This window comes from Arctopsyche grandis, chromosome 1, assembly GCF_051622035.1.
Source record: "Arctopsyche grandis isolate Sample6627 chromosome 1, ASM5162203v2, whole genome shotgun sequence".
NCBI classification, from domain to species: domain Eukaryota; kingdom Metazoa; phylum Arthropoda; class Insecta; order Trichoptera; family Hydropsychidae; genus Arctopsyche; species Arctopsyche grandis.
This window is the reverse complement of record NC_135355.1, coordinates 36,406,101-36,419,381: the sequence shown is the minus strand read 5'-3', so window position 1 is coordinate 36,419,381 and position 13,281 is coordinate 36,406,101. Positions and strand designations below refer to the sequence as shown.

General features: G+C 35.7%; 1 protein-coding gene across 1 annotated transcript in view; it reads left to right on the top strand.

Annotated features, from left to right (window-relative positions):
• Positions 1 to 13,281, top strand: part of LOC143914375 (uncharacterized) — a 67,424-nt gene that overhangs the window by 50,506 nt on the left and 3,637 nt on the right. The window contains exons 3-10 of the mRNA XM_077434576.1: positions 8,598 to 8,809; positions 8,882 to 9,088; positions 9,170 to 9,374; positions 9,876 to 10,137; positions 10,214 to 10,481; positions 10,556 to 10,769; positions 10,834 to 11,067; positions 11,718 to 11,786. Coding sequence (XP_077290702.1) covers positions 8,598 to 8,809; positions 8,882 to 9,088; positions 9,170 to 9,374; positions 9,876 to 10,137; positions 10,214 to 10,481; positions 10,556 to 10,769; positions 10,834 to 11,067; positions 11,718 to 11,786 — 1,671 coding nt within the window. The remainder of the gene's footprint in view (positions 1 to 8,597; positions 8,810 to 8,881; positions 9,089 to 9,169; positions 9,375 to 9,875; positions 10,138 to 10,213; positions 10,482 to 10,555; positions 10,770 to 10,833; positions 11,068 to 11,717; positions 11,787 to 13,281) is intronic.

Here is a 13,281-nt window from a genome sequence, read left to right as displayed (position 1 = left end):
CAAACCCAACCAAGTGCAAGGGCTTTCCCTGCACCAAGCTCATGCAGCCCTGGTGGTCAAAGTCATTGAGAGTGACACGTCCATTCTTCTTCGCCTTTGATGAACCTCTCCGTTCATTTACACCTCGGATATAATGTGGGGTGTGAACGTGTGTGTGTGTACGCACCATCTCGTTTATCTCTCTTGCCACGTGTCATTCGCTCGGCCACTTTCATATAACCCTTTGGGTATGATAAGTCTCCCACAAGTTACCAGAGCCACACGTATGCGCGAGGGTAACTTACACTGAGCGCAGCTACGCACAAAAAAATACATTGTTCAAATTAAAGGCGGTTGGTTCCTTCTGCGGGCGAGGGCTCTCTCCTCTCCGACAAGGGCTTTTAGGATTATGTTTATTTATAGATGAACACGATCCACCAGAAGAACATACGGGAGCGAGAGGTGTCAAGGGCTCGGCCCTTTCGCGACAAGCGGCTCACAACAAAAATAGGCGGTCCTTCGACACCGGTGGGTGTCGACGTGGAGGCCCTAAAGTAAATGCAGGCAATAAATCATCTCGTTCGCCTTAAGGCTCCCAAGGGTGCACTGGTACCGTCAGATGTATCAGAAAAATATAAAAAGGGAAGAGCTGGTGAGAACGCGCGCCGCGCCGCACGAGCAAAGGGTCTTGCAAATATAAACATATATACATACATATATGGATGTATATATCTACCCAATTCTATATGAATATGTACATATATGTGTGCGTAGAAAACTTTCTGATGGTATTTGGGACTTAATGATTTTTGTCTAGGTAATGTGTGTTATTTTTATTGTTTTCTCTTTTCAAATGAAAAGCATCTGCTTTGCCTTTTATACTACAAAAAGATAAGATAATGCATATTTGCACTATCTAATTATTACTTTATCTATGTACGTAGTAACAATAGATGAAGTTTTGTGATCATGCGAAAATTCGACCTCGAGATTTTGACTGATTCGAACTCAGAATCGATTACTGATCACGTTTTCATGATCTAGAAAAAATGTGTGTGTGTGTGTGTGTCTGTGTATTTTGGGGATTTTTTGAACACCGTTAGTCCTATCGAACCGAAACTTAGTATCGGTTACTGAAATTCTTATCGACACGATGTAATTTTTTTTTAAATTTTTAAGTTGACCGGAAATGGTACCTCCCCTTATAGGTGTCCTCTTTTTTTTAAGTTTTTGAATTAAATTATCTCCCAAACCCCTACATTAATGGGATTAAATCTTTTTTACATGTAATAGAAATAATAATTTTTATAACCTTATATTTTTTTAATATTTTCATCTGAACCGGAAGTAGTACTTTTACTCTAGAGAATCGAGGTTTTTTTATGTTTTTCTCAGAAACCTTTTGTTTATTGAACTTAAATTTCATATCTAGAAGTTTAAGCGTAATAACCAAGTTATGTATAAAATTCGGTAAGCATCCCTCAACCGGAATTGGTAGTTTACTCTTGCTCGATTTTTTTTTTAATCTATACGAGAAAGGCCAGGTAACCCTAATGCGCCTTCCTGGCCAGAAACATTGTACGTTTGATATAAGTATAATACAAAGTAAATGCATATCGATTAACACCCACAGATATGTACATCGAAAGACAGATTCAGCGAAACTCGAGATTGCTGAAAATGGGTAAGGTTGCCAATAAGAATGGTATCTCCTTTCCTATATCTCTTACTAATCTAATCTCAAGTTATTCAGCGTCTTGAGTTTCGCCACGGCCCCCTCAGGCTCCGGTGACTAATCATTATTTTGTCTCATAGGCTATGAGTAGACATCGGACCCAGAGGGTGCCGCGTATTGTTCAAAGGTTGTAAATGCATTGTTAAAGGTTTGCCGAACCTTTTTTACGAAGGATTTACAGCAATGGAACAATGGATAGCACTGTGACTATCCGGTGTCTAGCTATGAGTCATAGCAGTTTTGTGATTTATTACTCTTACACATAATAGTTAATGGTGACTTTGATACATCTTTTTTGTCAGATATTAGTTTTAATATCAATACTCGGGTCACTAGATGTTCAAATCTTTTTTATCCACCAAATTTTGATAATAATACTTCATTTAATGGTACAACTACACGAATATGCCGTCTTTACGATTATACAGATGAATGCCCTGATTAATTCTATCAGTACTTTTAGGGCTATGTTGAAGAAGCAAATCTGTGGTTGATTCATTGTCATGCGTTGTTTTATTTATATTTACTACATATTGCTTTTATTATATTACCATGCGGTGCTCGCTTCTTTCATATTTATTTTTTTTTTTGCTGTATTTCATTTTTTTAAGCGCTCATCTCTTAAGCGAGAGCAAGTCAACAAAAGTTGTTGTCATATTCTAATTCAGTGAGTCAACTTTAGTAAATATTGACTAGTTTCCGCTTCGGTAATTTTTTTGTTGCTCAGTGCTATCAATAACTTATCATTAGTAATTATAGGAGTTTGGAGTCCCACGCACCGAATGAGCAAAAATTTTCCACTGAATATAGTATAAATAATCGCAGATATGATAATAGACTAAGTCTAAGCGAGAATGGCGTGATATCCCGTTCGCCACTGGTTCTCGTTTGTTGCCTACTCGAATAGCTGACTTCCTAATCATATTCACGAATTATACAAGCCTCTTTGACATTCTGTTTTCTAAACTGTACTGCCGAAAAACTTTTTCTAGTAATAAATAGCGGTCGATCTATCTTCACTGTATTATGTTATCCTGTCGCTGGGTTTCTGCCGACAACACTCCCACTCGCCATGTGATTTTTGCACCGTTTTTCATCGCAATTCATTGTCTCCTAGTAAAATCTAGCTTGTTGCACGAGCAACGTTGCTCGCCTTCATCGGTTTTTTATCATGTATAATTTTTTGATGATTTCGTGGTTTTTTTTCACGTATATATTTCAGAATTTGGCAGAAAAATTTGATAATTTGAACGATGAAGTTACCTATTTATCTAATGCAAACTAATTTCAAATCTGTATTATAAGGAAATATGGTAAACAGACAATGAGATTATGTACGAGTACATTAAGGCACATAAAAATATTTTTTTGATTTTTAAATGCTTTTTGTTATTACTAAATTATGTTCACAATACATCTTATATCTCTTTTAATAGCTACTGATCTACTGATCATTTTCTATTTGACAATTTTAATTTAATTTTGTTAGTAATCATAGTATTATATTATTCTAATGTTAATGTACAGCATAATAGGAAAAAGAGCTCAAAAATCTATTTACAATTCTTATAAATGCTCATAATACATCTAATACATAATATTAATTAAAGACTCACTAAAGTCGATGACCTAAAGCAGATTGTGTTTAGGTAATCTGTGTTTATACCTGAAGGGTGTAGACATTTTGTTGTAATCACTGATTACAACAAAATTTTTACTATTAGATTAGCCATGTTTAAGCGGTTTATATTACAAATACCAGGCGAAGCCGGGTAAAACTACTAGTTTTTTTATATTTTGAAAGTCGCTACTATTACTAACCTCTTCTTATTTTTGTTACTTACAATTTTATACGTTGGCAGGAAAAGTCAATCTTACTAAAATCTTTCAACTTGTAGTCGAAGTTTTGAATCGGAGTCGGAGTCGGAGTCACAACGCTTGTTTCTTTCCGTATATCACCTTTTTACATATTTTTATGTACCATACTAACACACTTGTGAAGAGTCTCGGTGATTACTGATTAGTCTAGAGGTAGGATAGTCACAGTGCTATACATTAACATCATTACTATCATACCTTTGAACAATACGCGGCACCTTCTGGGTCCGGTGACTAGTTATAACGTTATAAGTAGAGGTAGGATAGCCAAGGTGCCGCTCATTATTCCTTTGTTGTAAATCCTTTGTAAAAAAGGTTCGGCAAACCTTTAACAACCTTTGAACAATTTGCGGCACCTTCTGGGTCCGGTGACTAGTTATAACTAGTCACCGGAGCCTGAGGGGGCCGTGTATTGTTCAAAGGTTGTAAATGCATTGTTAAAGGTTTGCCGAACAATGGATAGCACTGTGACTATCCTACCTCTAGTTATAACGTTATAAGTAGAGGTAGGATAGCCAAGGTGCCGCTCATTGTTCCATTGTTGTAAATCCTTTGTAAAAAAGTTTCGGCAAACCTTTAACAATGCATTTACAACATTTGAACAATACGCGGCACCCTGGTTATCCGGCCTTTAGTTATAAGATCATACCACATAACACTGGAAAAAGCACAATCTCTATCCGCAGTCTAATTATAACATTTCTCTGGCTAAAGTAGACATCATACTAAAGTGGCACCTTTATTTACATGGGCGCCACTTATATTAGTACTCAAGGGATATTCGAAAATCAAACTATACTATATATGTATGTATATTAGGATAAAAACTATCGTGTTTTTTAACGACTCTACCCAACGTATATGAATATGAGCAGTTCGGGTCAAACTTCGAACGATATATTTTCACCATATGCCACATACTGACACCCTGGTGTAATTGTTTACGTGTGCCATTGTTCGGAGGGTCAGCTGACAAGGAGCATCCTTTGTGGGGGAAAAAAGGATACGCTCGACGACCGGCGTCTACCACCAAGTATGTACCCAACAACGTGGGACGCAATTTGCCCTTCACAGGCGTACACCTCCTCATCCCTCATGTCTGCCCAATACAAAAAGGGGGCATTCTATTGTTCTCACGCACACGCACTTTTTTCTTTTATTATTTAACTTTCGCTCGATGTCCTGCAGTCGGCATTCCGGCTCGCGTTCCCTTTCTTCGTTTCCCTCTCGTCGCCCTTCACGACGCGAAACGTCTTGTAACCGGCTACATCCCCACACCGCATGCTACCCTTGCGCTAAAATTGAAGCGGTTACATCATAATACAAAAGAAACTTCGTGCTCGAGGTTATTCTAATTCTTTCTCACTTATCATGACGTTACACGCTGTAAACAATAAAAAAAAAAACATGATCGTCCTAGATTTCATGCAAGCGACGCATCATCATCAGATGGAAGATGTTCGCCTTTTTATTATAATTCCGAAGGCTTGTATATACACACACTGGTATTGTCACTTTCTGCTTACATATAGCATCCTGGGAATTTTGACCTAGTGAAAATAATTGATCAAGGACCCACTCCCAGTATAGGAGAAAGCGAATCCTGTGCGAGAAGGACATTCCAGATTGCGTGTGCACTGTGCGTCCGAGTTTCTTTATCACACATTATGACACCCTAATACGAAACAGGATACTCCATCCCTTTGGGAATACAGGACTATACACACATACGATATATCCTAAAATGTCTCTGGTTGTACATACATGATATAAATGGCATTTGAAATTATTTGAACTCACATTATATCGTCGATTCTAATATCTGTGTATTTACATAGTTTATGGACATGTATATTTTTAATGTATACTGAATTGCGTTTCAAAAAACAGGACGAAGTCCTTTGGTGACGCCATGGTTGGAATGTCGTGCTCCTTTCAAGATCTTCCGAGCTCTCATGCGATCCTACGACGTTTTCTACGTCATCTTGGCATTTTCACACGTTCATTAATCAACCCTTTCGTTTATAGGTCGGTTTTTTGTGCACGTTTTTTCTTCTCCTCAACACATGTGAAGCAGGATGTGTGGTTTATTTTGTTTACATAAACATGCGGCCATGCTGTTATTTGTTGCTCTTTGGATATGTATTCCTAGTAGTTGTTGACGTCACGCCAGACGAAAACTACACCCTTCGTGAAACCCGCAACATGGGGTATGAAAAGCATCATATTTGTTTGGAATTTTTGTCCCTTTGTGTATTGTAAAAAAAATTGGATTCTTTTTTTTGTTAGTCCGTGTAGATTGTAGATCTATTCTATTTTACAACAGGTATACGCTGTCAATTTTTTTCGTGATGAATAATTGAAACGGTTTATACAATGTTTTTTGCTTTTTTATTACAATGGCGACCTTCGTGTGGTTCATAAATAATAAATAAACTACGAATAAAATAGAATAAAAAATAAACTAGAATATTCAGAATATATAAAAGAATAGTCAAGAATAGAAAATAAGCTACGAGTACGTCAATCAAATTTGGCGTTTGATGATTTTATTATTTTAGTAAAAGCACAATCATAAACAATAAACATAAATAACTTTGATTACACTGAGCAACAAAAAAAATTACCAGAACGGAGACTAACCAATCTTTACTAAATTTGACCCACTGAATGATTTTTAATGATGATGGCAGGTCCTAGTGTACGCTCCCGGAAACTGAATGAAAGTCTTTCTTAGCAATTACTGCTTGAGTTATATGTTTAGATAAAAATAAAAAATATGTAGATAGAAAATCAATCTTTATAAACGTGTTGAAATAAAAAACTGACCAAACAAATGCAAAATAGCACGGAGAAAAAATCCGTAAAAAAAATATTTTTGACTTTTAAAATTCACTAGACAATTAATTATAAGTATTTTAAAACAATAAAAAATCACAATCAATAGAAAAAACATCTGACTATTGGTTATAATACTCACATTGAGCATATCAATACTATATTCGAGTTAAAGACCGCAAAAGCCAAAAAATTATAAAAATCACGCATTTTTTTAAACGCTCATATCTCATAAACGATCACTAATCAACAAAAATCATTAACATATTCGAATTCAGTGGGTCAAACTTAGTAAAGATTGGTTAGTCTCTGTTCTGGCAACTCAAAAACGTGATTTTTTTGTTGCTCAGTGTTATCAATGTCTCAATTCAACAAATATTACATATATCAAAAAAAATAAGACTTATTTTAATACTATGCACCTACATATCTTATAATTTGATAGTAAAGACAAGATCTAATCTTATCAAAATTTAGATCTCTTCTTATATAATATGTAAGCTGAAGACTCATTAACCTATTTAATTACTCAAAAGTAATAGCAGCAAACCTAAATTAAATCTTCCATGGTAATCGAACCAAATCATAATTTTCTGTTATGTAACCATCCACTCAGCGAGATGATCGTGGCTATGTAATGTGAGTATGCAACGTTTCATTCATAAACCTACATATGTACATATGTATCCATCCTACCATTCTCGAGCTTAGTTCAGCCCCATACAAGTGTGATCGCCTGGTATTTTCCCGCGTTGTCGACCATTTGTCCATTCCGCTCTTCAGCCCACCAGTTGAGCCAGACTATCTCTTTCATTCCACTTCAGACGAGACTCCTCCCACAGCCAGGCCCCTCGTATTCCATTGGTTAGCTTCACTATTGGGTTTAATACAGTGGCTCTAAACCTGGGTTCGATCGAACCCCAGGGGTTCGGTGAGTCAGTATCAGGGGTTCGGCGGAAATTCAACAGAGCCAGGTTCAACAGAACAACAAAGCTCTCAAAATTTTTGGTGTCAACAAATGGTAACCTACCCTGTTATTGCTAAGAAAGCTCTGGAGATTTTCATACCGTTTGTTACACAGTGGCGTAGCTATCGCACCCGCAGACCCCGCAATGCGGGGGGTCGCCACGAAGCGCGCCTTTTTTACAGATTTTTTAATTTGTTCCATAATTTTTATAAAAACTTCTCTTATTTTTCAACCTATTTGTACTATATGTATTTATATACATTATTATACATATTTTGAATTCTTCCTCATTGTGTAATTGATCTATCCCAATAGGGCTAGAAGACTGCCGTCTTGTTTTATCTTTTATACGTCAGTGCCACTTCAATCTATTTGCTGAGAATTCTCTTATTCTTGTATATATTTTTTCAATGTGTAAACAATAAAACAAAATTATATGATTAAAACCAATAAATTTTTCACTGTCACCATTAACAGGTGGGAAGTTTTTAAGGAAAATTCACCATCAGTTACTTCAAACAGATTGTGCACTGCTTGTTGGTCGTCCAGATTAAATTATTAATGCACTTCGATATATAGGTACATATACCGATACGTAAAAAAAGTATAAATTTATTAATTTGGAAAGTTATTTTGCTGTAAGTAAATAATATGGGGGGGGGGGCGCCTTGAAATATTTTGCGGGGGGGGGGCACCAGGAATTCACGCTACGCTACTGTTGTTACTACATACTACATATCTTTGCGAGCAATCCTTTTCGAGGATGCTGGACATAAGAACGAAGAAAAGGAAGAGACTTTGTTGCGAAAATGACACGAGAGTGGCACTTGCCAAGGTAAAGCCGCGCATTTCTGAACTGGTCTCTGCAGAAGCCACACTGATTTGCAGTAAATATTCAGTATTATGTTTTTGTGTGAAAATCATGTTTTAATGGTTTTGTTCTTTGAACACAGTGATGTTGATGCACGGTTCATTTTGTGCACCAGTAAAATATATACCTACATATGTTTTGAATTTGAAAAAAATCATATTTTATTTTTCCAATTTTAAGAAGGGTTCGGTGAATGCGCATATGAAACTGATGGGGTTCAGTACCTCCAATAAGGTTAATAGCCACTGGTTTAATAACTTTTCCCCTGCATGTTCACGTTTCTCCCCCAAACAAGTGATTGAAACTTTCACGACTTTTTTTTTCTTCAGGTAGCATCTATCAGAGTTTCGTCAATGGAAACGTTGCTCCATTGGTACCTGGGTCGGACAGGACTCTATGCAGTGATGGTGCCACTCCACCAGCATCCCGAATGGATACGAGTAGTCGAATAAATCGATTGCGTTCAGAAATGAGAAAACGTTCTGTAATTCTGGGCGCAGAGCTCGACGCCTACATCGTACCATCTTATGATGAACATCAGGTGATTTTAATATGCTTCCGTACTGACAAAAGCAAAGTCAAAGAACGTAATATAAGTTTTTGTTCATTTCAGAGTGAAGTTCCCAGCGATCATGACCGACGTTTGCGATATATAAGCGGATTCAGTGGAAGTGATGGAATCGCAGCCATCACACTCCATTCAGCTGCGTTATGGACGGATGGTCGTTATAGGCAACAAGCAGATACTGAATTGGCTTGCTCTTGGCTATTGATGAGGCAGGATGATAGTTCATCGTACACCGTGTCTCAATGGCTGGGGGTTCGTATATTTACATACATATGTATATACGTTTAACTGAATTTAAATTATCATTGATGTGTAATCTTCTGCTTTTGTCAGACTCAATTATCGTCTGGAGCACGCGTTGGAGCAGATCCGAAACTGATTCCTCATCATATATGGGAACGTTGGGAGCAAGTTTTAGATATTATGGAAATTACTCTCGTGAAAGTTTCTACGAATCTGGTCGATTATATATGGAATACTGAAAATCGTCCACCAATATCCAAAGTGCAAATGTATGTTCAGCCCAAAGAATACGCTGGTAATTATTTATATTTTATTTAAAATATAAAGGAAGTTTCATTATTGGCTCTTATAGTGAGCACAGAATGGAACCTAAGACAGCCTAATGCTATTTTCTGATTTAAAAGCGATTTAAGGTCTGCTCATACCTATCCAGCAGGTGTCATGCAAGTGCGGATAGTATTCTTTGGTACATTATATGGACGTATTCATACTCCATTCGCGCATGCGCATTTACGCACTCATGCGCGTCCATATAGAATGTACCAAAGAATACTATCCGCATTTGCATGACACCTGCAGGATACGGATCGTGCTGGATAGATATGAACAGACTTTTATTCGTTATTGAAAGCATTTCTTCTGTGAAAGAATAACTTAATTACTACATAGTTTTATTAAGCTGTTTCTCCTTCTGCTGCTGAATCTTGGGTGCAATGATTATTTTTCTTTAGGCGGGTTAAAATGTTTGTACTTACTGTAAGCTAAATGTTTTTTTTTTGTTTTGTATATTTTTTAGGTAAACTTTGGCAAACAAAAGTGCAAGAACTGCGCAAAGAGCTGAGGGATCATAAAATCGATGCAATGGTAGTGACAGCTCTCGATGAAATTGCCTGGCTGCTCAATGTCCGCGGAAAGGACTTATTTTACACTCCAGTTACAAAGTGTTATCTCATAGTGTCACAAGAGCAAATTCACATGTATATAGAACCAAACAAAATGAATCATGAAGCCAAATTGAGTTTGCATACTAGTTCTGCCTACAATGCCAATTCTACAAAGTCAGTAAGAATATTTAAGAAGGCCAAATCTTTCAGTTAGTATAATAATTATTGTTGAAAATCATTTATGTTACAGAATTCACAGCTACGATTCTATATGGAGTGATTTGCGTACACTTTCTCAACCATGGAAAAAGGTCTTGCTTCCTTCGGTGTACACTCTTGCTCCGGGTGTGAGTGAAGCAATTTTCACATCAGTGCCTGAAGAAAAACGGACGTACAAGCCTTCGCCAATAATAAACATGAAAGCGAAGAAAAACCCCACTGAAATACTAGGAATGCGAGCTGCTCACATCAGAGACGGAGCTGCGATGTGTGATGTTATGGCGTACATTGAAGAAAGAGTAAAATCGCTTTATTTGATCTATTGCATAAATAATAGATTATCTTGTTTACATGAATAGTCATTTGATTTCAGTTCATCTTAGGAGACCTGTGGGATGAAGTCAAAGTAGTAAGAGAAGTAGATCTCACCAGAAAATCACAAAAGCACAACAAAGGATTATCGTTTGCTACGATAGCCGGTTATGGCTCCAACAGTGCACTGCCACACTATCAGCCGACAAATGCTACAGCGAAAAGAATACAAGATGACTCCACTTTTGTTCTTGACTCCGGAGGACAATATGATGGTAAATACAAAGACTACGATTAATCAAATATCATTATCAAGTTTAACATTCAATTTGTCTGTAGACGGAACAACCGATGTGACCCGGACTTTTCACTTTGGAATACCTAAACCGGAACACAAAAAAGCTTATACGCTAGTTTTGATGGCCTCTATAGACTTAGCCTCGATGGTATTTCCGTCTGACTTGAAGATAAACGATATTGATGTAATGGCGAGGAACGTGCTGTGGAAGAATCATAAAGATTACATGCACAGCACCGGTCATGGAATTGGATCCTTTTTACAAGCTCATGAAGGTAAAATATTATGGTTGTGGCTATTTGCAGGTACCGTATCTGCGAATTATTGGCTATTTGCAGGTACGATGTCTGCGAATTATTGGCTATTTGCAGGTACTATATCTGCGACAGGCGCAAAGCCTTCTGCGCATGCACTTATAATCCGATTATAATTTCTTACATTTAATGTATGCTAGACTTGTTTAATCAATCGTTCATTATACACGAGGCAAATAAATTTCGCACGTTATTATAATAGATTTATATCATTTAGCTAGTTCGCGGCTTGTACTTGTATGTAGGTATTATACGTTGTATATGATAATAATTTTCTAACAATTAATAAAATTAACTAATTTGGATTATATTTTTTACTCTATGTCACTTTACGAGTTCGAACTAAATTTTAAGAGGTGTAAAACAAAATTTTAACAGTTAACACGCTGACAGTGACAGTTCACGCGCATGCGCAGAAGGCTTTGCGCCTGTTGCAGATATAGTACCTGCAAATAGCCAATAATTCGCAGATAAATTACCTGCAAATAGCCAATAATTTGCAGATATAGTACCTGCAAATAGCCACAACCAAATAATTATTGCAAAGCTTAGTATTTATTGATCGAATTCAAGTTTTTAAATACTTACAGTATATATTTTATTTTTTAAAGCTCCAATTCAAGTAGCATTTGGACAGCAGCAAAAAAATTCATTCAAACCAGGATATTTCTTTTCAAATGGTATGTAAATAATTTATACATCAAAGTATCGTTCGTGTCGTGATCGTGTACAGACGTTGATTACGTGTGTGGCGATTTGGACAACGAAATTGTAACAATTAAAAAATTAAAAATAAATTTGTAATATATAATTATGTGTACGTTCTAAGTGTATAATAATGGCATCAGAACGCATAAGTGAAGTAATAACAATTGAAAAAAAAATTATGGACATTTTGACCACAAAAACTAACAGTATATCAAATGACAATAAGACATTTTTAATTACATCAGTAAAAAAATTAGTTGAATATATTTGTGAAAATGAAAATAATGATAAGGAACAATTTTTGGATGTAATATGTGAATTAAGAAGTGAATTTAAAAATTTGAAAAACAATATACAAAAAGACATAAATATAATAAAAACCAACAGTGAATTAAACATTTTAAAAAGTGTAAATAAGAGTGAAAATAGTTTAAGTTATGCAAATGCACTTAAGAAGAATAATAAAGACATAACAATAATTGTTCCGAAAAAAATCCAAGAAACGGACAAAACAAAGGAAGAATGCAAAAGTTTAATAAAACCCAAGGAACTAAAAATAGGAATACAAGGGGTTAAAAAAAATCGGTAAAGGGGGCATTGCTGTAACGTGTAACAGTGCACAGGATAGTATTAAATTAATAAAAGAAGTAGAAAATAAATTAGGGGAGAATTATAATGTTAAAAGAGGGGAATTAAAAAATCCCAAAATTAAAATTGTAGATATGTCGGAGGAACTTACAAGTGAACAGTTGGCTGAGTGTTTGATGAATCAAAATCAAGAAGTTATAAATGATGGTGAACTGAAGGTGTTAAAAATATGGAAAAGTAGAAAAAATAATAAATATAATGCGATAGTGGAAGTAGATTGCAATACATTTAAAAGATTTATTGAAGATGGAAAAGTAAATATAAATTGGGATAGATGTAGGGTTTTTGAAGAAATTAATATTCTAAGATGTCTAAATTGTTACGGATTTAATCACAAAGCGGTGGATTGTAGAAACAAGGTGACATGTGCGAAATGTGGAGAAGAAGGGCACAAAAGCGAGGGATGTAACAATAAAATAATAAAATGTAATAATTGCTTTAAAAGTAATAATAAATTAAAATTAAATTTGAACACAAATCACGGACCGTTGGACACTAAGTGCAGTGTATATAAAAGAAATATAGAATTAATGAGAAATAGAATTAAGTATAATAATATATAGCAACCACCAAAAGGTATCGGTATAAATGTACAAAGTTTTTTTGCTCACAAGGATGAGGTTTGGAGTTTAACTGTAAGTCAAAAACCATTATTTATAGGTTTAAGTGAAACGCATGTAACTAGTGATTTTGAAGATTTTGAGCTGAATATAGATGGATATTGTGTTTTGAGATGTGACTCTAATTCTAGACATACGGGTGGGGTACTATTGTATTTAAGGGATGATTTAAGTTACGGTAATGTAATAGTTAATAAGG